The sequence below is a fragment of the Natator depressus genome, chromosome 2, assembly GCF_965152275.1.
Source record: "Natator depressus isolate rNatDep1 chromosome 2, rNatDep2.hap1, whole genome shotgun sequence".
Taxonomy (NCBI): Eukaryota; Metazoa; Chordata; order Testudines; family Cheloniidae; genus Natator; species Natator depressus.
Genome location: NC_134235.1, coordinates 207,897,213 through 207,920,266, shown reverse-complemented (window position 1 = coordinate 207,920,266; position 23,054 = coordinate 207,897,213). Strand labels below are relative to the sequence as shown.

At 41.3% G+C, this 23,054-nt stretch overlaps 1 protein-coding gene across 4 annotated transcripts in view; it reads right to left on the bottom strand.

The window, feature by feature from the left end:
• The window catches only part of SNX13 (sorting nexin 13), a 154,009-nt gene extending 133,286 nt beyond the window's left edge, over positions 1-20,723 (bottom strand). For 3 of the 4 annotated variants that reach the window (XM_074945816.1, XM_074945813.1, XM_074945817.1), the window contains exon 1: positions 20,506-20,723. In XM_074945816.1, coding sequence (XP_074801917.1) covers positions 20,506-20,517 — 12 coding nt within the window. In that variant the 5' untranslated portion in view covers positions 20,518-20,723. The remainder of the gene's footprint in view (positions 1-20,505) is intronic. The other variant, XM_074945815.1, reaches the window with a different exon arrangement.
• Positions 20,724-23,054: the final 2,331 nt, after the last annotated feature.

The window sequence follows — 23,054 nt, the reverse complement described above, 5'->3', positions numbered from 1 at the left end:
GAAATTTGAAAATTTCATACAGCACAAGAGAAGTGTATTGTATCTTTTTTTTAATCATACATAGAGATACAATGCTCCAGAATACCTGTCATGTTTAATTCAGTGATTATTTATTCAAATCAAATTTTACATAAATTTGAGAACATTAAAATTTAAGACATTTCATTCTCTCTCAATTAATTTGTAGGTTTGTTAGTAAGATTCTTTTAACATACAACTCTCTTAAACTGTTTACAAGAGGCTTCTCTTTTAAATATTAGATTGACAAATCATCAAAATCTAAAGCCAGATCTACAGTTTCTTATGGCCAAGAAACACTTCTGTGGATATGAACAGAGCCCCCCACGCAAATGCTGCTACTACAATATCTTTAGTTTTTAAGATGGCAAGCTGCAAAAAGTTTGTGCAGGAATTACATCTATTCCTTTAGCAAGTGTCTTGGTTTTAATTACTGGTTAACTTTATACTACATTATGTGAAAGTCCTGTTTTATTTCTTTAGTATCCAATTTGCTTGTTAAGGAAAGAAGCAATTACCAGAATTACAACATAATTATCAAATGAAAACTGAATTATTGAGGTATTCATTTATTATCACATCCACCTGCATAGCTGACTTAACTGGTGCTTAGATGTGGTAACTGCAGACTTCACATTTAAAAAAATATCTTTGAGTTCATTCACCTATGAAAATACATTCAAGCTATAATAGTTCTATGATAGGATGTTAGATTATATGTTTTAACAGTTCAATTAATTTTGTGCTCCATTACATAGATGAGCAAGGGTACAGTCCTACAACCATTTACTTTGCACAGTAAAGTGGTTCAATGCCATTGTTTAGACAAGAAAAAGAGATGCTTTCTAAAATCATGTTAGCCAGCATGTCTTTGAAACAACCCTTAACACTTAGGATAGACATAGTTTAACACCTTTACAATGGTGTTATTTGGTCAAGCTGTAGCCTAGGTGTTAAGGGGTTCAAGTCATGTTAGCTAAATCAATCTTTTTTAAAAAGCACTGCCCAACTGTATATCTTGACATACCCAATGACACTAACACTAGTAAACACTGTAGTTGGTAATAAAAGTTTGTGGGATCAGACCCTACTACAGCAAGCAAGAGGTTTTGCTCCAGAATGAAATTTTTAGAATCCCAAGTCAAACATAACTAAGTATTCAATGTCTTAAATTCAAGCACAAATTGTCCAGATGATCACACTATGGAAAACTAAGTACCAGGTAGCATCTGTATGGTCACTTTTAGTACTATGAATCCTGTCTCATTGTGGGGACTTGTTTGCAAGGTTTTTTTATGCTCCTTTTCCCCAAAAAAGTTCATTGAAAGTTCAACAGGCACTATTTACACAGTGGTGCATCACTTTACAGTGGGTAATAAACCAACAAAGGGAAAGGCCTAAAATATATATTTAACTAAACACCAAGCTAAACAACATATATTCATTTAAGTCGAATGGAAATTCAGAGTGCCCACATCCAAAAGACAAAGGATAACCAGAAACAAACATAAGTAAGAAAGCCATGAACCTTCTGACATAAATGTAAAGGGATGCAGTTAACTTTAAAAAATTAAGTGAGATATTGTATCTATTGCTACAAATACTACATAAGACTCCTCTAGCTGAGAGAGTAAAGGAAAATACCTATTTCTTCAAAGATCACCATGTCCATATGACACCACTTTGTGTATTGTCATTTTCACTCTATAGCAGGGGCAGGCAAACTTTTTGGCCTGAGGGCCACATCAGGTTTCCAAAATTGTATGGAGGGCTGGTTAGGGGAGGCTGTGCCTCCCCAAACAGCCAGGCGTGGCCAGCCCCCCCCCCCCCCCCCGCCATCCAAACTCCCTTGCTTCTCACCCCCTGACAGCCCCCCTGCCCCATCCACCCCTCCCTGTCCCCTGACCATTCCTGGACCCCCCGCCCCTGACTGCCCCATCCAACCCCTCCTCTCCGTCCTGACTCCTCCTCCCCCCCTGCAGATCCCTGCCCAATGCAACCACCCCTTCTCCCTGACTGCCCCCAGACCCCCTGCCCACCCCCTCCCCCATTGCCCATCGAACCCCCCCCCCGCCACCTTCCTGCCCCCCAGGATCCCTGCCCCCATTCAACCCCCCGTTCCCCACCCTCTGACCACCCCGACCCCTATCCACACCCCCGCCCTCAAACTCCCCTGCCCTCTATCCAACCCCCTACTCCCTGCCCCCTTACCACGCTGCCTGGAGCACTGGAGCCAGCCACGCACCGTGCAGCTCAGAGCACCGGGTCAGGCCATGCTCTGCACCTTTGCTGCCCCAGGAGCTCACTGCCCCACCGCCCAGAGCATTGCGCAGGCAGCGCAGCGAGGTGAGGCTGCAGGGAAGGGGAAACAACGGGGGAGGGGCCGGGGGCTAGCCTCCCAGGCCAAGAGCTCAGGGGCCGGACAGGAGGGTCCCGTGGGCCAGATATGGCCCACGGGCCGTAGTTTGCCCACCTCTCCTCTATACCCTCTGTAGCCCATTACCTAGTCCAGTTTTCTATTTATACTAATCATTCCCAGAGAGAAAAAGCAATTCATCATTGTGCACTTGACTATTCCTTCCTAAATGATGTACTGTGCACTTGTCTTCAACAAGATGAAATCAACAAAGACAAATGCAAAATACTTCACTTAGGAAGGAAAAAATCAAATGCACAAATACAAAAGTACAAAATGAGGAATAACTAGCTAGGTGGTAGTACTGCTGAAAAGGATCAGGGTGTTATAGTGAATCACAAACTGAATATGAATCAGTGTGATGCAGTTGAAAAAAAGGCTAATCCCATTCTGGGGTATATTAAGAGGAGTGTCGTGTAAGACATGGGGGGTAGCTGTCCCGCTCTACTCAGCATTGGCGAGGCCTCAGCTGGAGTACTGTGTCCAATTCCAGGCACCACATTTTAGGAAAGATGTGGACAAATTGAAGAGTCCAGAGAAGAACAACAAAAATGATAAAAGGTTTAGAAAATCTGACCTATAAGGAAAGGTTAAAAATGCTGTGTATGTTAAGTCTTGAGAAAAGACAACTGACGGGGGAACTGATAAGTCTTCAAATTTGTTAAAGGCTGTTATAAAGAGGATTCTGATCAACTGTTCTCCATGTCCACTGAAAGTAGTACAAGTAGTAATGCACTTAATCTGCAGCAAGGAAAATTTAGGTTAGATATTAAGAAAAGCTTAAGTACCAGGGTAATTAAGCTCCAGAATAGGCTTCTGAGGTCCATGTTGTAGAATGAAGACTTCAGCCATCTGTGTCATAATTTGACAACATGCCTTAGGATACAGCCCTTTTAAATATTAAGTCTTACTAGAATATTTACTTTAATATTACCAATTGACTAACATCACACACATTAAGATTTAATGATGTCTGAAATTTCTGTCATTAGTTGCAATGAGCACACATTCTACATGCCATAGGACAACAAATAACACGAGGCAACAAGAAAAGAAAAAGATTCAAAAATTGCAGAATAATGATGTTCAACTGGAGAACATTGTACTATGGAAATACAGAAGACAAATTTACTGAATTCCAGTCGTCTCTGGGAACTTGTTAAATTTATTAAGAGAGAATGCTCTATACTTGTTACTTTATTCATTAAAAAAATACATCAAAGTGGGAAAATGAAGTAATAGTGTATGTTAATGAAGCTATTACACTAACAAAAACTATATCTTACAACAACAAATAAAGACAAGTCAGGAAGACTTCAAAACTGAGGGGTAGGGAATATACCTCTTAGTTTCAGGATTAGTAAAGATGTTTGTGTGACTCGTTAAATGATGTTGCTGCTTAGCTATGCGTATGTAATACCATTTTAAAGTAGATACTGCAAAGATCAATTTAAAGGCAAACAGTTTTTAAAAGCTATTTTATTTTAAGTGTAAGAGGGCTTTTAAATACTTTGTAAACTATCCTCACACTTTTCAGTTCTGAAGTTCAGATTATATATTTAGCCAACTCCCACTCTGTGGGAGCACCCAAGACAGACTGCTTTTGATATCAGACAGCCCTACCACCCTCCACTGCAAGAGCTAAAAGATGTGCCCACAAGACAATGGCTGGCTTCACCACGTGTGTCAAAACATCAACAATGACTGATTTTCAGAGATGTACCGATTCAAAGGGGGCAGTCACTTTCAAGGCTTTAAATTTAAAATGTTCAATTTCTAGTGAAAATTTCTTTGGTTATATCTACATTTTAAGTAAAAATCTGTAGAGAAAACATTTCAAGGAAACATCCCAATATCCCACAACTTTTCAAAGAAAAATAAAGCACATATTAAGTAACACATCAATTGTAGTCTATTATCTTCACCCACCCCATGTTAAGGTACAGATGGTCATTGTATACATCACTGTCTCCTAGAAAGAAGCATTTTTTATTCCTTCTTCCCAAATCCTTCTGACTGACCTCTTGAAACAGCTCAGCAAGAACTTATGTAGACAGCAGCCCTCCAGCTGCATTCTCCTTCTGCCATAATGACTTGTGCTCTGACTAATAAGGTTCTTAATCAGTAGGGCCACTGACTTTAATGGGACTACTCACATGCTTAAGAAACTTGATAAATCAGGGTCTTCATTAGGATACACTTTAAAAGGGTGGGGGCAGTGCACAGTGGAGAGGAAGAGAGTATGTTGGATTGCAACACATTTCTCTCCTTAAAGTATCCCAGTGATTCTCCACAATATGCATATTATGTTTGTTTGTCACCAAACATTTCCCTGTACCCCCTCTCAAAAACATCAAAAATTTACTAATTCAGTGAATTTTTTTTATTTTAAATTTATATCAAGAATCCTACTTTTCCCTCATGGATCACAAAGAAATCCCATTAACGTTAACCAATAGGATGCACCTACTTTTAAGAATTTATCTCGGTTCCTAGCTGTCATCAGCTTCGCTTTACTGAAGTTAAATACTTAATTACAAAGGTGGCAATGCATGTGCCACTTATGTACATCATGTTTCCTAATCATATGAGGCATCAATGTAGCACATTCACTTAATATTGAAGCAAGAAACTCTTACCTCTTCTTGTGCTTCAAGCAGAAAATCCTAGTTGAAATAAATTGAGCAAATAGTAACAAATGTTACACTGGGCATATTGTTAAAGAATGACAACAAGGTCATCTTTATGAATAGAACTAACCACTGCTCCTAGACTGCCAGGCACCAATATTATCTGACAAACAGAACTCCTACCTCCCCTCTTTTTTATGAGAGGGCTAGACTAAGGGCCCCAAAGCTTAGGAGTAACATTACACAGGTGAGCAGTCTCAGTTAACTCAATGGAACGAACTACTCATGCTGTGTAAGTGTTCACAGGATCTGGGCCTCATACCTCTCCCAAGGATTTAGATTCAGTCAAAGATCATGAATACTGCATTTTCCCAGGCCACCTGCAGTCAAGCGTTATGCCCATGATGCTGCTTCTGTTTAGGGACACAAACTGAGATTTTCAAACCTACCTAAGGTATATGGGATGCAGTTGTCCTTAAAATTAAAGGGAAAGTGCGTGGACAGCCCGTTCACAGAGTATTTTTGAAAATCTCAACCACAGTGTTTGCCCAGCAATGTTTCTAGTTAGTTTCATTCAGAACTCTACTGGCATAGTAACCTGAAGGAGTGCCAGAGTCAAACAGGAAATTTCCTACAACTGCTGGGACACTCAAAGAGATACTTCACTCTGCCACTCTGCTCATCCTGCTGTGCTAAAGAAAACTGACTAAACAGAGTAGAAGATTTCACTCTGCAACTTGTCCTGCCATACTCCTGGGTGAGGGAAAGGAAAGAAGAAGAAAAAAACACAAGAGAAAAGAAAAACATCTGTGGGGTGGCGAGAGATGCACAAACAGAAAAGCTACACCACCAGCAGAGTGGAAGCACCCACTAGTATGGAACTAATGCAGCCCCGATTCTGTGGGTCAGCATGGTAGAGTCAATTCATTCTGTTCCTAGAGTGAGAGGTGGGACATCTTGCATCACTAATGATCCATACGCTCTGGGGAACTAAAGGAGCAGTATTTAGATTTCTAGTAACAAATTCAACCCAGAAGTCTGAGTCACTAAATCATAGCCAGTGGGTCATCTGAAACAAGTCTGATAATGACCTTCTGAGCATTTTCTGCAGTCGATCCATGTCTGTGAGAGTCAACAGGAAGAATGGAAATGTAGAATATCCTAAAGGATGTGTAGCAACTTCAAACTTCCTGTTGAAGCTCATTCCTTTACAGCAAAAATAATAGGAGTACTTGTGGCACCTGAGAGACTAACAAATTTATTTGAGCATAAGCTTTTGTGGGCTACAGCCCACTTCATCAGAGGCATGCAGTGGAAAATACAGTAGGACGATTTTATATACACAGAGAACATGAAACAATGGGTGTTACCATGCACACTATAACGAGAGTGATCAGTTAAGGTGAGCTATTACCATCTTAATTATCACTACAAAAGGTTTTTTTTCTCTCCCGCTGGTAACAACTCACTTTAACTGATCACTCTCGTTATAGTGTGCATGGTAACACCCATTGTTTCATGTCCTCTGTGTATATAAAATCGTCCTACTGTATTTTCCACTGCATGCATCCCATGAAGTGGGCTGTAGCCCACGGAAGGTTATGCTCAAATAAACTGGTTAGTGTCTAAGGTGCCACAACTACTCCTGTTCTTTTTGCGGTTACAGACTAACATGGCTGCTACTCTGAAACCTGGCAAAAACAATGGCCTTGCTAACGTGGAATGGCCTTAAGGTACCAGCAAAAATCTTTAATACAGCTCATTCCTTAAAACTAGAGGGATATACTGCACAGTCTGAAATGGATGGAATTTAAAAGAATACTGGCATGATTATGAACACAAATATATTATAATCAGAGCTTATCCTAAAACATACTCCAGTAAAGCCTTACTCCCATAATCATGGAAAAATGCAAAAGCCAAACCTGTCCACAGCATTTCCTAATAGTCATTAAATAGTCACAAGCTCAGAAATGCTCTTAGAAAGCAAAAATTTTGAGTATAGCTTCCTTACCCACTGATGCAAAAATCTACAGTTAACTATAAACATATGGAAGTAAAATAAGTGTTTTAAGAATCTAATGTCATAGCCAATATTGATGTAAAGAACATTTAACAGAGTTATTATCCAGTATTATCCACTTTCACTATTAACTCTGAATCAACCCTAGCTAGCTGTTGAACAAATGTAAAAAGCACTATACCAACAGCAGTTACGCATTTGTCCTGAAGTACGTAAGTCATCTGAAAAAACTCATGTTTACATATACACAAGATGAAGCAACTCCTGATGATCCCCAACAATTCTACATATCAGAAACTGTTCTAACGCTCTTCTCAAGCCATGTCACATACTTCCTTTGTGAAGTATGACAAAATTGATGGTGATGGTATAGATGGTATAGAGACAATTCTGTAGTTTCCAATATGAGGAACTAATAGCCTAATCACTATGGCCTGATCCTATAACATGTTCTGCGTGGATTGATCACTACACCTGCGCAAAACTCCATTAAGGCTCAATTTGAATGGAACAGTTGTTTGCAGCTCTTTGGGGGAAAAGGGCCTGTCTTTATTTCATATTAGCAATAATGCCTAAGTGCCTGTATACATGTCAATAATGCAAAAAACAGTAACAACTTTGGGGCCTATATTTGGTCAGGTTATTTGAACTGTAGCATTGAGGTGACATTTCAACCACAATAAAAAACATGCAGCTGATTAACACAAACCATACAGGCCTTGGTGTTGCCATGCAGCAACATACTTGGGAATTTTAGTCAACGGCTACACAAAACATGAAGAAAAACAAGACAACTGATTCACAGATATCCTTCAATGCTCATATGCATGGTACAAAAAAGCTCTGAAGATTATCCTAAGCACAAAGATTTAGTTACAGAAAAAGGCAACTCAGCCCAACATGCCTACCAATCTATGCTACCTCACACTGCCTAGTTTTGGTATGTATTTGCAAGTACTGAATTTTATCCGTAATAAGATCACAGTTATGCCATTGAAATAGTGGTCATTTTAAAACTGTCAAGTGTGTTTATATGATTAAATTTAACAACTATGTGAGAGCATCCATAGCCCTGCCAAGATAAATTTTCAAAATGTTTTCAAAGTGGGACAGCATCCCAACACTGAAGATAGGGATCAAAATATCGAAAAGATTCAGACACCAATTGCTTTACCACTACCAGAGGTCAGGTGATTCAACCCTACTTTATGACCCCTTCTACGTCACCACATCTGACCTGACTTTTCTAGAGGCAGTGCTTCCAACCGATGACAAATGTTTCCAACCAGAACCAGTGCTTTTTGGGACTCTTATCACTCCTATTTTCTCTCTTTCCTCTTCTACTTTTTGATCTCTCTATCATACCAACCTTGCAACCTCCACCCAAGCAACAGTGTGAGATGCTAGAAGTACTTTAATTAGCCAATGCTTTAAGTGCTGGCAGCAATATAGTTACTACTAGTATGTTGTGTCTAAAGCTAAAGCGAATACTAGCAGCTCTCCTCATGGTCTCTGCTAGTACAGCATGCTATGTCATCTTTGTGTGGGGAGGGGAAAAGAGGAGCAAAAACTAGGATCAAAGCCATAAGGTCTCTGTTAGGAGCCAGTTCAGTGCTACAGACCACCTGGAATCATGGTTCAGACAGCTTTATCTATTTGCTCACATCTGACTGAACCACCATTTTAATCCACTTCTCACAATTTTTACATTTGCTTTTTCTTCAAGCTATACATACAGGTTGCTCTACTACACCAGTCACCTCAGAATCTGAAAACATCAAAACACCATGTTTACTGTATAGCTTATAAGCTATTTTGAATGCACTTAGTTCATCTGTGTTGTCCAATAAGGCCAAGTACAAAAGTCTGCAGCAAGGTGGCTACGCTACAACCAAATTATTTTAAGGCCCACTATATATTCTAGGCTATTCTTTTGGAGATTTCAATCATTGTCCTTTAATACAGTTGTAAAATATTTTTAATATATTGTGTGGCAAAGATGTAAATTACATTGGACACGTAAAACTCTACCTTTCTTAAAATTGTCTAAGAAATGTTAGAACAAATAGGACTGTAGAATCCAGTGGCAGCTTACAGAAGATAAAATCATTAAATCCTTGCTAAGGTAGTGCCCAGGAGCCCCTATCAGGAACAGAGTTCCACTGTGCTAAGCCTGGTACAAACATTCATGGAAAGAAACTCCCTTCCCTGAAGAGCTTACAAACTAACGCCTTGGTTCTGTAATCATATCTCCACAAGTGGATCCTGAACGTGCACAAAGTCCCAGTGAAGTCACTGAAATTCCACAGAGGGTCATTCTTCCTATAACTTCAGGATCACAGCCTAATTGACTTATTTTCATATTCTAAGATATCTCTATTGTTGGGGTCTTGGGGTTTCCCCAAGACTTCTTCCACTCAGTTCATCAAGAACTCTGTTCGACTTCAGTCTCATCCTTTAGAGTCCTTTATTTGGCATACAGCAAAGCTATGCTGAGTTGATCAGATGCAAGTGTAGGGTAGCGGTATAGGACATATCATACATCCATATCACACATATTACACAGCAAATCTCTTCTTTTACATACATTTACACATTACATTGCACTTACTACACACTGCATCATGTTTTGGGATTGGCTTAGTTACTTTGTAGGGACCAATCCCTGCACCTCATGCTCTGTCCATGTACTCTTTACCTCATCTTTACATTCTTAACTTATCTTATCCATTGTTATCTTGTCCATTGTAAATGATCTTAGCTAATACAGACATTCTATTTCCAACCTGCTGATTCATTTACCTCCCTAACTCAGACTCCCAAGAAATGAGGCCTCACTCACTTCCAATTACTCATGTCAAGCCAGGCCTACATTCCACTGCTTTTGTTTTTCTTTTCTATATTAGAATGGGTTTTATTTTCAGTATATCTGTTTTTCTGTGCTTTCTTTTTTAAGTTCATTGCCCTGCAACACATTCTCAAGATCACAGTTGTTGTAATTATTTGAATCACCACCGATACTAGGCTTAAAGTACAAACTGGGGGGTACAAGCTTATCTCTTATGGTATAGCCCGCCAGGGTATAATTCCACATTATAAGCTTGCAGTGCCTTTAAAGCATCCTTCTATAATTTTAACTTTGTTTTTATATGTTGTAAAAAAGGCTAAAAATATAATCTTTTCATTTTCTAGAGGCAATTTAGGTGTGAAAGAAACCATAGGCCAATTAAAATAACATTCCCTTGGTCCAAACCAGAAGTGGCCCTCTTCAGACACTACAGAATACTTATCACCAGCATATGCAATGTTTATTTTACAAACATCCAGTATCTCAACTGTACTGTACAATTTGGAGACTGTTCCCCCAACGTGAACCCACTTGCCAGCATCTCTGTCTGTAAGACATTACACCTGCACATGTAAGTGTCCACCAGGTGCAAATGGCAGTACAAGGCTGAGGCTTTCCAGACCTTGCATTATCTTGGAACAGTATTTGAGGAGAGAAAACAAACTTCTTCCACATCATATGGGTTTCACATTTAACGTCATGGTACTGGACCCTTGTTAATTTTCCTACCTTGCACCAACTGGCATTACCGTTCTTATACCAAAGTTTTAACTTTTCTGTGGTGATAAAAGGCAAGGTTTTTTGCTCCATAGAACTTGGCCACTTTTACTTTGTATAGCACGTATCTCCTACATGCTAGACAATATTCCTATTAGAACATATTGACTTAATGTTGCCATATGAGGAGAAATTAATAAGACTGGGACTTTTCAGCTTGGAAAAGAGACGACTAACACGGGATATGACAGAGGTCTATAAAATCATGACTGGTGTGGCGAAAGTAAATAAGGAAGTGTTATTTACTCCTCCTCCTCCTCCTCACACAAGAACTAGGGGTCACCATATGAAATTAATAAGCAGCAGAGTTAAAGCAAACAAAAGGAAGAATTTTTTCACACAATGCATAGTCAACCTGTGAAACTCCTTGCCAGAGGATGTTGTGAAGGCCAACACTATAAAAGGGTTAAAAAAAGAACAAGATAAGTTCATGGAAGATAGCTCCATCAATGGCTACTAGCCAGCATCGGTAGGGATGGTGTCCCTAGCCTCAGTTTGTCAGAAGCTGGGAATGGGCGACAGGGAATGGATCACTTGATGTTTACCTGTTCTGTTCATTCCCTCAGGGGCACCTGGCATTGGCCACTGTCAGAAGACAGGATACTGGGCTAGTTGGACCTTGGTCTGACCCAGTACGCCTGTTATATTATGTTCTTATGTTAATGTTATACTTTTGTAAAGCAATTACAATGTTATGTTTATTATATATATAGTTAAAGCTTTATTAATGAGTCCTTGGTTTTGCTCATTCAATGGATGCTCTACTTTTGTCGCTATCTTCTGTTGAAATGCTTGGTTATGTTCCCACAGCATTTCTACATCAGTTTGGTTTTACAATGAGATGCTGGTTTTAAACGAACAGTTTAGTTTTGTGCCAATCCTATTAAGTTTATTTTAATGTACCCATCCCCCAACTCTACCAGTCTTACGCATTTTTAAACATTTTGGTTTAGAAAGTTTTTAAAAAACAGTTTTTAACTATATTTTACTAACTTTTAGTGGGCACAATTTTTTAGGTAAGTGCAGACTGGTAAAATTTAATAACAGTGACATATTTGTGCAATATTTCCCTTATCTTAACTCCTAAAGACATTCTGTTTCCAGCCTGCTGATCGATTTAACTCCCTACTGTTGTCTCCCAAAAAAATAAGGCTTCACCCATGTCCAGTTACTCATGTCAAGCCAGGCCTACATCTACCAGCAATTTATAACCCAACCATGATGTCAAACTTCAAAGCCACCTTTGGAAAACCTAGTCTTCAACTTTTCAGAGCTGCAAATCAAGGAATAGACAAAAGAAATTAAACAAGTCTGTATGTTAAACTTGTTCCTGAATATTTCTGAATCGAGCTAGTATTATAGCAATGAGGTGGTAAACTGCAACATATTAATAAAGGTGATTATTTCAAAGCAAGTTAATAGCCAATAAGGCTGGTTGCTTGCCATAGCAAAAAATGGCTGACGTGGTAAATATTGCAAAAACACACATTTATGGGGAAAAGTCCCACAGTAATTATTTTCAGTTCAAAATCAATTATTTCACAATAAAAATGTAAAGCCATCAAAATACCAGGGTCAAAATCCTATACTCCATTACACAGGAGCCAACTATAAATGATCCTAAGACTTTTTACAACTTTTCCTCCATAAATCTGTGGTTTAGCAAGGACAGTCCTTTTTTACCATATCTGGAGAATTGATAAAACTACTGTGCTTCTTTAACTTTGGCGTTTCTTGACCTGAACACTTAATTTTGTAAGCTTAACATTTACTTAATATAGATTTTACTTAATATAGTGTAATATAGGGACTTCTGAGGTTTTTTGTTTATTTTTTAAAGACATATCCATAGAATCATAGAATATCAGGGTCGGAAGGGACCTCAGGAGGTCATCTAGTCCAACCCCCTGCTCAAAGCAGGACCAATCCCCAATTTTTGCCCCAGATCCCTAAATGGCACCCTCAAGGATTGAACTTACAACCCTGGGTTTAGCAGGCCAATGCTCAAACCATTGAGCTATTCCTCCCCCGCCATAAAAATGAGATTCACTCCCTTACATACAGCAAAGTTGGCTTTAAAGAATATTCTGGAAGTTTTGACTTGTTGCAATGGGAACTCTCTCACATACTAAAGAGGTCCACAGAAGTCTCCTTCTACTTACAAGCTGCATAACTGGGAATGGTGCATTGCTCTATTGTGAAACTCACAAGGTGCTTCAGAGCAGCAGTTCTAGCAGATCCCTTTGCACCTCCAGTACACTTTTACCTAAATAACTAAGGGCTTCGCTTTAGCTTAATTCACTTAGGGCTTGTCTACACTGGCAACATTAAAGCGCTGCCACAGCAGCACTTTAACATGGCTTATGTAGTCACAGCACAGCGCTGGGAGAGAGCTCTGCCAGCACTCTTAAAAAAAAAAACATCTCCACGAGGGCATAGCTCCCAGCACTGGTGCACTGTCTACACTAGCGCTTTACAGCGCTGAAACTTACTGCACTCAGGGGAGTGTTTTTGCACACCCCTGAGCAAGAAAGTTGCAGCACTCTAAAGTGCCAGTTGTGGACAAACCCTTAGTGAACTAAGGCCACTTTACTTCTAAATGAGATCATCCACTCAGGAGTTTAATGTACTTTAACTAACACACTTTGAAGTCACATCTTTAAGCCTGGTCTATATTAAATTTTAAGTTGACATAGCTATTGTGCTTAGGTGCATAAAAAATCCTCACCTCTGAGCACCATAGCTATGCTGACCTAGCCCCTGGTGTGCATGCAACTAGGTCAACAGAAGAATGCTTCCGTTGACCTAGCTACCATCACTCAGGGATGTGGTATTCTTACAGCAATGGAAAAGCCAGTTCCGTCGCTGTAGGCTGCATCTTCACTACAGGGATATGCCAGCATAGCTAGGGCACCCTAACAATGCCACTATAGTTCCATAGTGTAGATACTGCCTTAGTTAATTTGGCTTAACTTCATGTGTAGATAGGCCCTAAGGATATATCTACACTGCAATGCAATCCGAGAGTTAGTAGAATAGCAGCTACACTCATTTGTAACCCCAAGTTAATAATTGTTAAACCCTTGGTCCCTACCTGGGATTCTAGCACCTACACTGCATGGCCCACGTCCAGTCACCCATATCCCAGATTTCCGAGGGCCCTCCCAAATGTGGCAACTAGCTCTTTGTTCATGGCACCGTGTGGGAAAACTCGACTGTCTACAAACTTGACTCTCCAGAGGACAAAGAAATTCAGACCTTAGGATTGTGGGATGCTTTTGGCACACTCCCAGAGCATGAGTCCAGTGTGGCTGTGTCTACAGTGAAAAGCAATAGGGCTTGAACCATGGGTCCCGCTTGAGTCAGGCTTAGACAAGCCCCCTCTGGGGCCCTGGGTCCTAGCCCTGGGTTAGTGTTGTGTTTGGATGGGAAGTGGGTTAGGCTTGAGCCTGAGTTCAAACCCTGGTCTTACACTGCAGCATAGACATATACATATGCACCATAGACTTCCATAACCGCTTACTTCACAAGCTTAGTAAGAAACCATGCGCAAAATACGAAGCACGCAAGGAAGCATGCAATTTTCTTAGAGTCATAATACAGTCAAATCAAACCTAATCTTCACCAGAAACCTCAAAAACACTTCTCAAAAAGCACTATTTCCAGCCATGTTTCAATTTTCTATGCCCAGGTGTTTCAGCTGAAGAGCTGTTCAAAAATTATTTAGCAAGAATTTGTAACATCCAACTCCACATATGCCCACACTCTTTTCACAACTCAATAAACAGCTCATCTGTTTTTGCACAAACTTTAAAAAAAGAATCCCTTTTTAGCAGAACCCAAGCCTGGAAAATTTCATCCTAAAATAATGAAGAGTTTCAGAAAGTTGTAAGAAACTATAAAGGAGACTGGAATGGAAACCACTGCAGTCCTCTAACTGTCAACACTTATGTACATGCTTCACTTTATTCAGTATAAGTAGTCCCAATTAAGACAAAGGGGCTACTCACAGTACAGAAATTTAAACATATGAAAGTCTTTGTAGGATTTGGAGCCACTCTAGTCACTGTTGCTCTCACTACAGCACTTACAAATTATATAGTGCTTTGCAAACATTAAATACATTTTAAGATATCTGCAGCACAGATTTAATAGAAAGAAAAAATGAGCTACCGCATTTAAATCTACATCATTTAGATTCCAAGGCTAGAAAGGACCACTGTGATAATCTTGTCTGCCCTCCTGTATAACAGTCCATAGAACTTTCCCAAAATAATTCCTACAGCATATCTTTTAGAAAAGCATCCAATCTTGATTTAAAATTGCCAGTGATGAAGAATCCACAACCCATGGTAAATTGTTCCAATGGTTAATTACTCTCAGTGTTAAAAATGTATGCCTTATTTTCAGTCTGAATGTGCCTAGCTTCAATTTCCAGCCATTGGATTGTGTTATAACTTTCTCTGCTAGACTGAAGAGCCAATTATTAAATATTTTACACTGTAATCAAGTCACCCCTTAACTTTCTCTTTTATCAGATAAACAGTTTGAGCTCCAAGACTCTTACTATAAGGCATGTTTTCTAATCCTTCAATTGTTGTCTTGACTCCTCTCTGAACCCTTTCCAAATTATCAATATCCTTCTTGAATTGTGGACACCAGAACTGGTCACGGTATTCCAGTAGCAGTTGAACCAATGGCAAATATAACCTCTCTACTCCACTCAATATTTCCCTGTTTATGCATCCAAGGATCTCATTAGTCCTTTTGGCCACAGTGTCACACTGGGAGCTCATGTTCAACTTATTATCCACCATGACCACAAATCTTTTTCAGAGTCTGCTGGCACAGTTGAGAGCAACTGCACCTGTATTTCCCCTCAGTAGACCAGCCAGGGCACCCACTCTCAGGCTTCCAGCTCCACAGCTGTTGCCTCTCTTGAGTGGAGACACGCATCCCTCTCCCTTGTCACCAGGGTGTTTCCAGGCTGCCCAGCCTCCTCCTTCATCATGTATTTCCCTGCACATGTTTCCCAGGGATGCCTGCTTGCTTTCTCTTCAGAGATGGTTAGCAGTTGTACTCTCTACAGTGATAAGGTAACCACACAGCACTTCCTAGGAAAGCCGATTTTATTAAGTTAAAAAGCTTTACCGAGAAAACATATTAAAACATTAAAAGAATGCATGCTAATAAGCTTACCAGAATTAACCCCAACGCTAACATACTCTGACAGGAGATAGGATGACCATATTTCCCAAAGGGAAAATGGGACATCACGGAGTGCTGGTCCAAAGGCACCCCCCACCCCACATGGGGCTGGCCCAGGCTCCGCTTCCCACCCCCGCAACCCATAAGGCTGGGGCTGGCATCGCTGCTTACCTGAGCCCTGCCTCTCCCCCTGCACAGGGCTGGCATGGCTGCTCATCCCCCTCCCACACATTCCTCCACACCGCACTCCACCTTTGGTTTTGTTTGTTTGTTTTTTTAAAGTGGTCATTTGTCCCATTTGCTCTTGCCAACTGATCAAGTCAGCAAGAGCAAACAGGACAAATACCCATTTCTGCCAAAAAAGTGGGGACGGCCAGGACCGGGCTTAAAAAAGGGACTGTCCCAGGCAAAACGGGACATATGGTCACCCTAGCAGGAGCAGTCTTTCAACTCCACTATCTAATGGGATTCCTTCCAGTTACCACTTCATCACAGATTCATCTGAAACAAGCACTCAATCTCCTGAACCTCAGTAGTCCCAGTCCTCCAATCCTACCCTAAGCACTGTGGTCTTCTGTGGATAAGGGGTCCTGTCTGATCAGGCCATGAACCAGTTTAAATCCAAGCACGTTTTTGGTGTCTGTTGGTGCCTGGAGAATCCAGTTTGAACTAGTATATGCATACCTTTCAGGAAGTGTGGGGCAGATGTAAAGGTCTCTTCTCTGAAGATATTACCACATCTCCTCTTAATCTCCCCCTGCTGTTCTTTTTATCCTTCCATGGAAACACAGACAATTGCACAATAACACAGACTACTGCATTTTTAATAATTCAACAAAGTTCATTCAGGATACTGCAGGAAGTTGTCAGTCTGCCACAACTGTTTCTCAGGATAGAGTTCTCCCATCCTGTAAGTATGGCCTACATTCTTTGTTCCTGGATGTATACATTTAGATGTAATAGTATTAAAATACATACGGTTTGGTTGCACCCAGTTTACCAAGTAATCAAAATTGCTCTGTATCAGTGATCTGTCTTCTTCATTGCTTACCACTCCCCCAATTTTTGGGTCATCTGCAAACTTCATCAGTAATGATTTTGTTTTCTTCCACGTTATTAATAAAAATGTAAAATAGCAGAGGGCCAATAACCAATCCCTGTGGGACTCCACTAAAAACACCCATTCTATGATGATTTCCCATTTACATTTAAATTTTGAGGCCTACCAGTTAGCCAGTTTTTAATCCATTTAATGTGTGCCATGTTAATTTTATATCTTTCTAGGGTTTTTTTTAAATCAAAATGAGCTGTAGTATCAAGTCGAATACCTTACAGAAGCATGACTATATTTGTCATTACTAGGCCAAACTATATAGAATATTTGTTTTCCCAAAAGAAAAGGCATATGGGTACATGACTGTCTAAATAGCATCCACATGAAACACATTTTATAAAGTGGAATCTAGTGTCTGCTTAAGAAGAGATATACTATACTTGGGCCACATAAAAAATTATATTTTTAGAGTAGCATCTATAAAAAGCATCATGAATGTAGCAACATAATCCCGGAAAAGTTAAGGAAATGAAAGAGCAACACTAACAATTTAAAGTGGGTCCGTTTGGGGGAAATATGAGGGAGAAGAGGGTGCTCACTGACAAGCTGGTAATACTTAATAAGAATAATAGAAAACTATTTAAGAACATAAGTATATGAATGCAAATTGAGCCTTCAAAGAGTTTTTATTATTTTGATTAAATGAAAGTAACTATGGATTATTGAAATTGAAGGAGGAATGATGCTTCTTTAAAAAACCCAAAAACCAACAATCCAAGATCAAGAAGAATCATCTACATCAGTGGTTCTCCAAGCCGGTCCACTGCTTGTTCAGGGAAAGCCCCTGGTGGGCCGGACCAGTTTGTTTACCTGCCGTGTCCGCAGGTTCGGCCGATCTCAGCTCCCACTGGTTGCGGTTCGCTGCTCCAGGCCAATGGGGGCTGTGTGCAGGCCAAGGGACATGCTGGCCGCCCTTCCTACAGCCCCTACTGGCCTGGAGCAGCGAACCGCAACCAGTGGGAGCCGCGATCGGCTGAACCTGCGGACGCGGCAGGTAAACAAACTGGTCCGGCCCACCAGGGGCTTTCCCTGAACAAGGGGCAGACCGGCTTTGAGAACCACTGATCTACATGGCACTTACAAATATCTCCTTCTGACCCCAACATCAAGTCATATGTTTGGTTCAAAGGTTATGTTTTGCTTACTTAGCAAAGTAATTTATACTATTTAATTTTACACACTAACTTCACGTAAGGTGGGCTACTCTTAAAGTTCCCAGTTTTTGCTACCGCCTGAAAATTTTAGGGAGTTTCTTTTGGCAAATAAAAAGGCACAACACATTTCTGTCACTTACTGATTTCCTCTCCAGTTAGACATCTTCAGCAATGGCCTCTTTATGAAACTGATTATGAGCAGCATAAAGCGGACAGTAGGGAAACCTGGAGCTGTATGAATCTCTTTAGTATTAATTTTAGGATATAGTATTTGTGGATAACTCTGTTTTGCTGGTAGGATTTTAATCAGTAAATCAAATTTAAACCCAAAGTTTGAAAAACTGGTAATCTTTATTCGTTTGGGGTAGCATTCTTCACTTCACAACTCAAATTGGAAAATATTATAAGCAACTATTAGTATGAATTCTGATGATGTACCTTGAAATATCACCAAGAGATATCATAAAAATCAGCAGAAGTTTCAACCTCAAAGCAGCTCACTGCCTCAGTAAACCCTTTTAGATATAAAGCCCCTTGGATATAAGAACATCCTAAATATGAACTTTGTACTAATCATTCACCCAAGATTGTATTTACTTTAATTTAGCATGGATTTTAAAAATCTATGGTAATATGGTTTTACTGCTGAAATACTGCACATAAAGCATTACATATACAAATCACTTATTGACCATTACTCAAAGTAGTCCATTTACTCCAAACAAAATACCACCACATAGCTCATGTTCAAACTAGGATTTTTATTTTACACGTATTATTTAATCTGCAAGTTCTTGTCCTGTTACATTAACATGAACACTTCCCACAAATACTGCACTGCACCTTCCCCACTCAGGAACTTACATCTCAATGAGATAAAAGGATATGCAAATCAGAACTTAAAATATCTGTTTGCCTTCATGGCCAATAAAAATCAGATGCTTCAGCTGCCAAAAGGCAGTGTCACTTCCCTTTAATGCCATTTTCCTACACATAAGAACACGTGACAAAATTTAACTATATATTATTTAGAGGAATTAGCCTCTATCCCTTCCTTGCAGATAGGTGGACCTAAATGACAGACCAGAATATGAACAGGGATAATGGAGAGGGATCATGCCTTATAAATGTTTGTACACTAGGCACACTTCTAGCATTCAGATAATCAATAATCCTTTAAAGAAAGGAAACTTACAAACGTATGAAACCCCTGTCACTTAAAGCATTTGATAAACTATGTCAGACATCACATTGCAGTCCCAGCCTCTTGGTGCAGCAATCGTATCTTTTCTATGTTTTACACAACACCAAGCATACTTATGACACTCAGGGCTTGTCTGCACTTAAAACTCTAGAGCAGCATGGCTCCACGGTAGCTTCAGCATAGGCACTACCTACATATAGGTAATCCACCTTCCTGCAAGGTGGTAGTTAGCGGATAGAAGAATTCTTCCATTGACCTAGCGCTGTCTACATGGGGATTTAGAGTGGTTTAACTATGCTGCTTAGGGATATGGATTTTTCATATCCCTGAGTGACGTAGTTATGCTGACCTAATTTTCTAGTGTAGACTGGGCATCAGATACTTTGGATTTACATTATATTTTATGTGCTATTACCTTAAACGTTACCTTAAGCATCAAAACACACTTGTAAGGAAGGCAAAACTCCCCAAATTGTCATGGGGAAACTGAGGCAAACACATCTCAGGAAGTGTCTACAGCCATGCACCAAGGCAACAGCAGAGCAAGACTGGAACCCAGGAATTCCTGCTTCTCAGCCCTTTACCCCAATCAGCCTCGATGTCCAATTAATAAATACAAAAGTAAGTAAGGCAAAGCCTGTGCTAAGCCAGTACACCAGGGATCCCACACAGGGTGCTTAACAGAGATGGGGTCCTATTGAAGCTCAAGCCCAATCGTGTGGGGCTGGGGTAGGCACTCTGACCTCTGGACAGGCTAGGCTGAGGGACCTCGGCCTCTTGAATGACTAAAGCCCAAAGCAGGGGCCACTGCACTTCATAACAACGTAACACCGCAGGCCAGAGCGGGGCCGGCCCAGCGGCTCCTCCAAGAGCCCCCCGCAGCCGTTAGGGAGGCAGGGACGAATCGCCGTTCCTGGTTACCGAGGTGATTAACGATGTGGACGGGGTGACGGGCCCAGCTCCCGCGTCGGGCAGCTCAAGGGGACGGGAGCCGCTGGCTGCTGTCTGGGATGGGCTCAGCCCAGCCCGGAGGTGGGAAGGGGGCCAAGGCCCTGGGAAGACCCACACAACGGGAGATTGGGGCTGCTCCTCCCGGCCTCGGTGAGCTCTTACCTCTACTAACATTATTGCCCCGCTGCGGACTCCCCCGGCCCTAGCCCCGCTGCATGGTGCCCGCAGCAGCCCGGGAAAGACTCCCCCGCTCCGCTGCGCGGCGGGCGGCTGCCGGCTCCTTGCCGACCTCCTCAGCGGCCGTTTGCTGCCCTCAGCCTCGCCGCCGCCGCCGCCGCAGCTCGGTCCCGAGCGGCGGCCATCTTGGGAGGGCGACGTGAGCCGCCGCCGCCGCCGCCGGCGCGCCAGCCCATTGGGGCCGCAGCATGCGGAGAGACGGGGAGGGAGCCGCCCCCACCTGGCTTGTCTCCGTCCCGGGCCTGGCCCTGGCCCTGCGCTCCCCACCTAGGCATGGGCGCGACGTGACCAGAGCAGCAGCCACCATAGGGGTCGCCCCCGTGCGGGGCAGCCTGGGCTCGTCAGTCAGGGCAATGGCCAGTGGCCCTGAGGCTACAGCGGGAGCCGGGGAATTTAGGACCCAGCGTGGAGCCAGGGCCTGGGCTGGGAAATGCACCTCAGTGAGCCGCGCCGCGTTCGCCCAGCCCAGGGGTTGAATACAAACAACTTCGGGGATGAGGATGGTATGGAGGGGAGGGGTCTTGAAATGTCCCACGTGTCAGCAGCGGGGCGGGGGTGGTTTGACTGGGAGCTTGCTCTTGCTCCAGAAAGTTGGTCTTTGTTTTACTTAGCTGGCTCCTTTTGAGTTTTGGGTTTGGTCCTGTTCCTGCTGAGTTTCGCTTGCTCGCTTAGCTGGCTGCTGCCTGCAGGTGCAGCTGGACCTGAGAAACGCCTAGGACAACAGATCTCCTATGGGCTTAACTGCTCTCTGGCATCAGTTTTTAAGGCAGCAAGTATTTTCTTAGACGATTAGCACACTTCGGGAGGGGGGGAGTAAATTGTGTAAAACTTCCGCAGATTTTGCTGCACTTTTAGGAAAGCAAAAATATAAACGTATAAAAGTATTTATATCCTGCTCTTGCAAAAACACACACATGTTTAACTTGGCCCACGTTAACAGTCCCACGGAAATCTGTAGGAATGATAATCCCCAGTTAAGTGCACCAGTCTTTGCAGGATCAGGACCTTAAATTTCAAACAAGGACAGGCCTGTTATCCCTGTTTTCAAGAGAATCTGTCTTGACAGTTCAGTATTCGTCCAGTTTTATATGTACTAAAATTAAATTATTAAAGCCTTCAGTTTGTGCTGAAAGCAAAACTCAATGATCTCTGGCAGATCTTCAAGGTATGTGAAATTAGGCATGGGTAAATAAAGTGTAGGTGGGAGTGGATAAAGGGATATTGCATCACAGGTCTCGTGATGTGCATGAAGGGAAAAGTAGTAGTAGAAGTCAGAGAAAGCCTGGAACCAGAAATGCAAGAGCTCAGGGGACTTTATATTTGGTCTAGTTTGGACTTGGGAAGGGGAGGAAACCTGTTTTCTTTGTAGTAGAGGGATGAGTGGGAGTGGGTAATGGACAATTCCACTAGGACTACTGAGTTCTAGAATGACAGGTTTCAGAGTAGCAGCTGTGTTAGTCTGTATCCGCAAAAAGAAAAGGAGTACTTGTGGCACCTTAGAGACTAACCAATTTATTTGAGCATAGGTATTCCACTGCATCAGGCATTTGGATTTTCGTTACATGTTATAAAAAAGGACATAAAAGAATTATCATAGCATCCGATGAAGTGAGCTGTAGCTCACGAAAGCTTATGCTCAAATAAATTGGTTAGTCTCTAAGGTGCCACAAGTACTCCTTTTCTTTTGCGAATACAGACTAACACGGCTGCTACTCTGAAACCTATCATAGCTTAATTTTCTTTCACACAAAGGATATTTGTTTGGCAGAACTAAAAAATTATGCATAGCAGTAAGTCTGCATTCACAACATTCAAGTCTTCATCACATATCTAATTGCACTCAGCCAATTAGCTGCACTGTGCTTAGAGACAGCTCTAAAGGGGGCAATAGTATACCAGAGTGCTTGGTAAACCATCAGTTGTGTAATTATGCAAAAACAGAGTGTGAGCACATAGTCACATAGCTATTTTTATATCGGTTGTACCCAAATTAGGTAACATCCACAGGCTGACATTAGTGTGTTCTCTGTGCGTGAGGTATAGAACTATCAAAATGATAAGATAAATTACTGTTTATAAAATGTAGGGAGAAATCATGAGCGCAACTGTAGGGATTAAGTGAACATATATAGAGAAAGGGTCATTGTGTTTTGCTGTAATTGAATCATAGATGGTGTTCTAGTAAAATGGATACTTTGTGATTACAATCAAATCTCTCCTCTTTCTGCATCTTGAGCGCCCTGAAGAGCATAGAGTGGGATTTCTTAAAAAAAACAAATGAATTAGGAGCACAAGTCCTATTGAAGAAGAAAAAACACTTTTGAGAACCACACCCTAATTTCTTAAGCGTGCTATGTGCAGAAAGAAGGGACACATGGTTCTTATAAAACAAAACATCCATTTGAAAGTCAACAGAACTTGTACTTCTAACTCATTTAAGCATTTTTGAAAATCCCAACTGTCAATGTTACAAG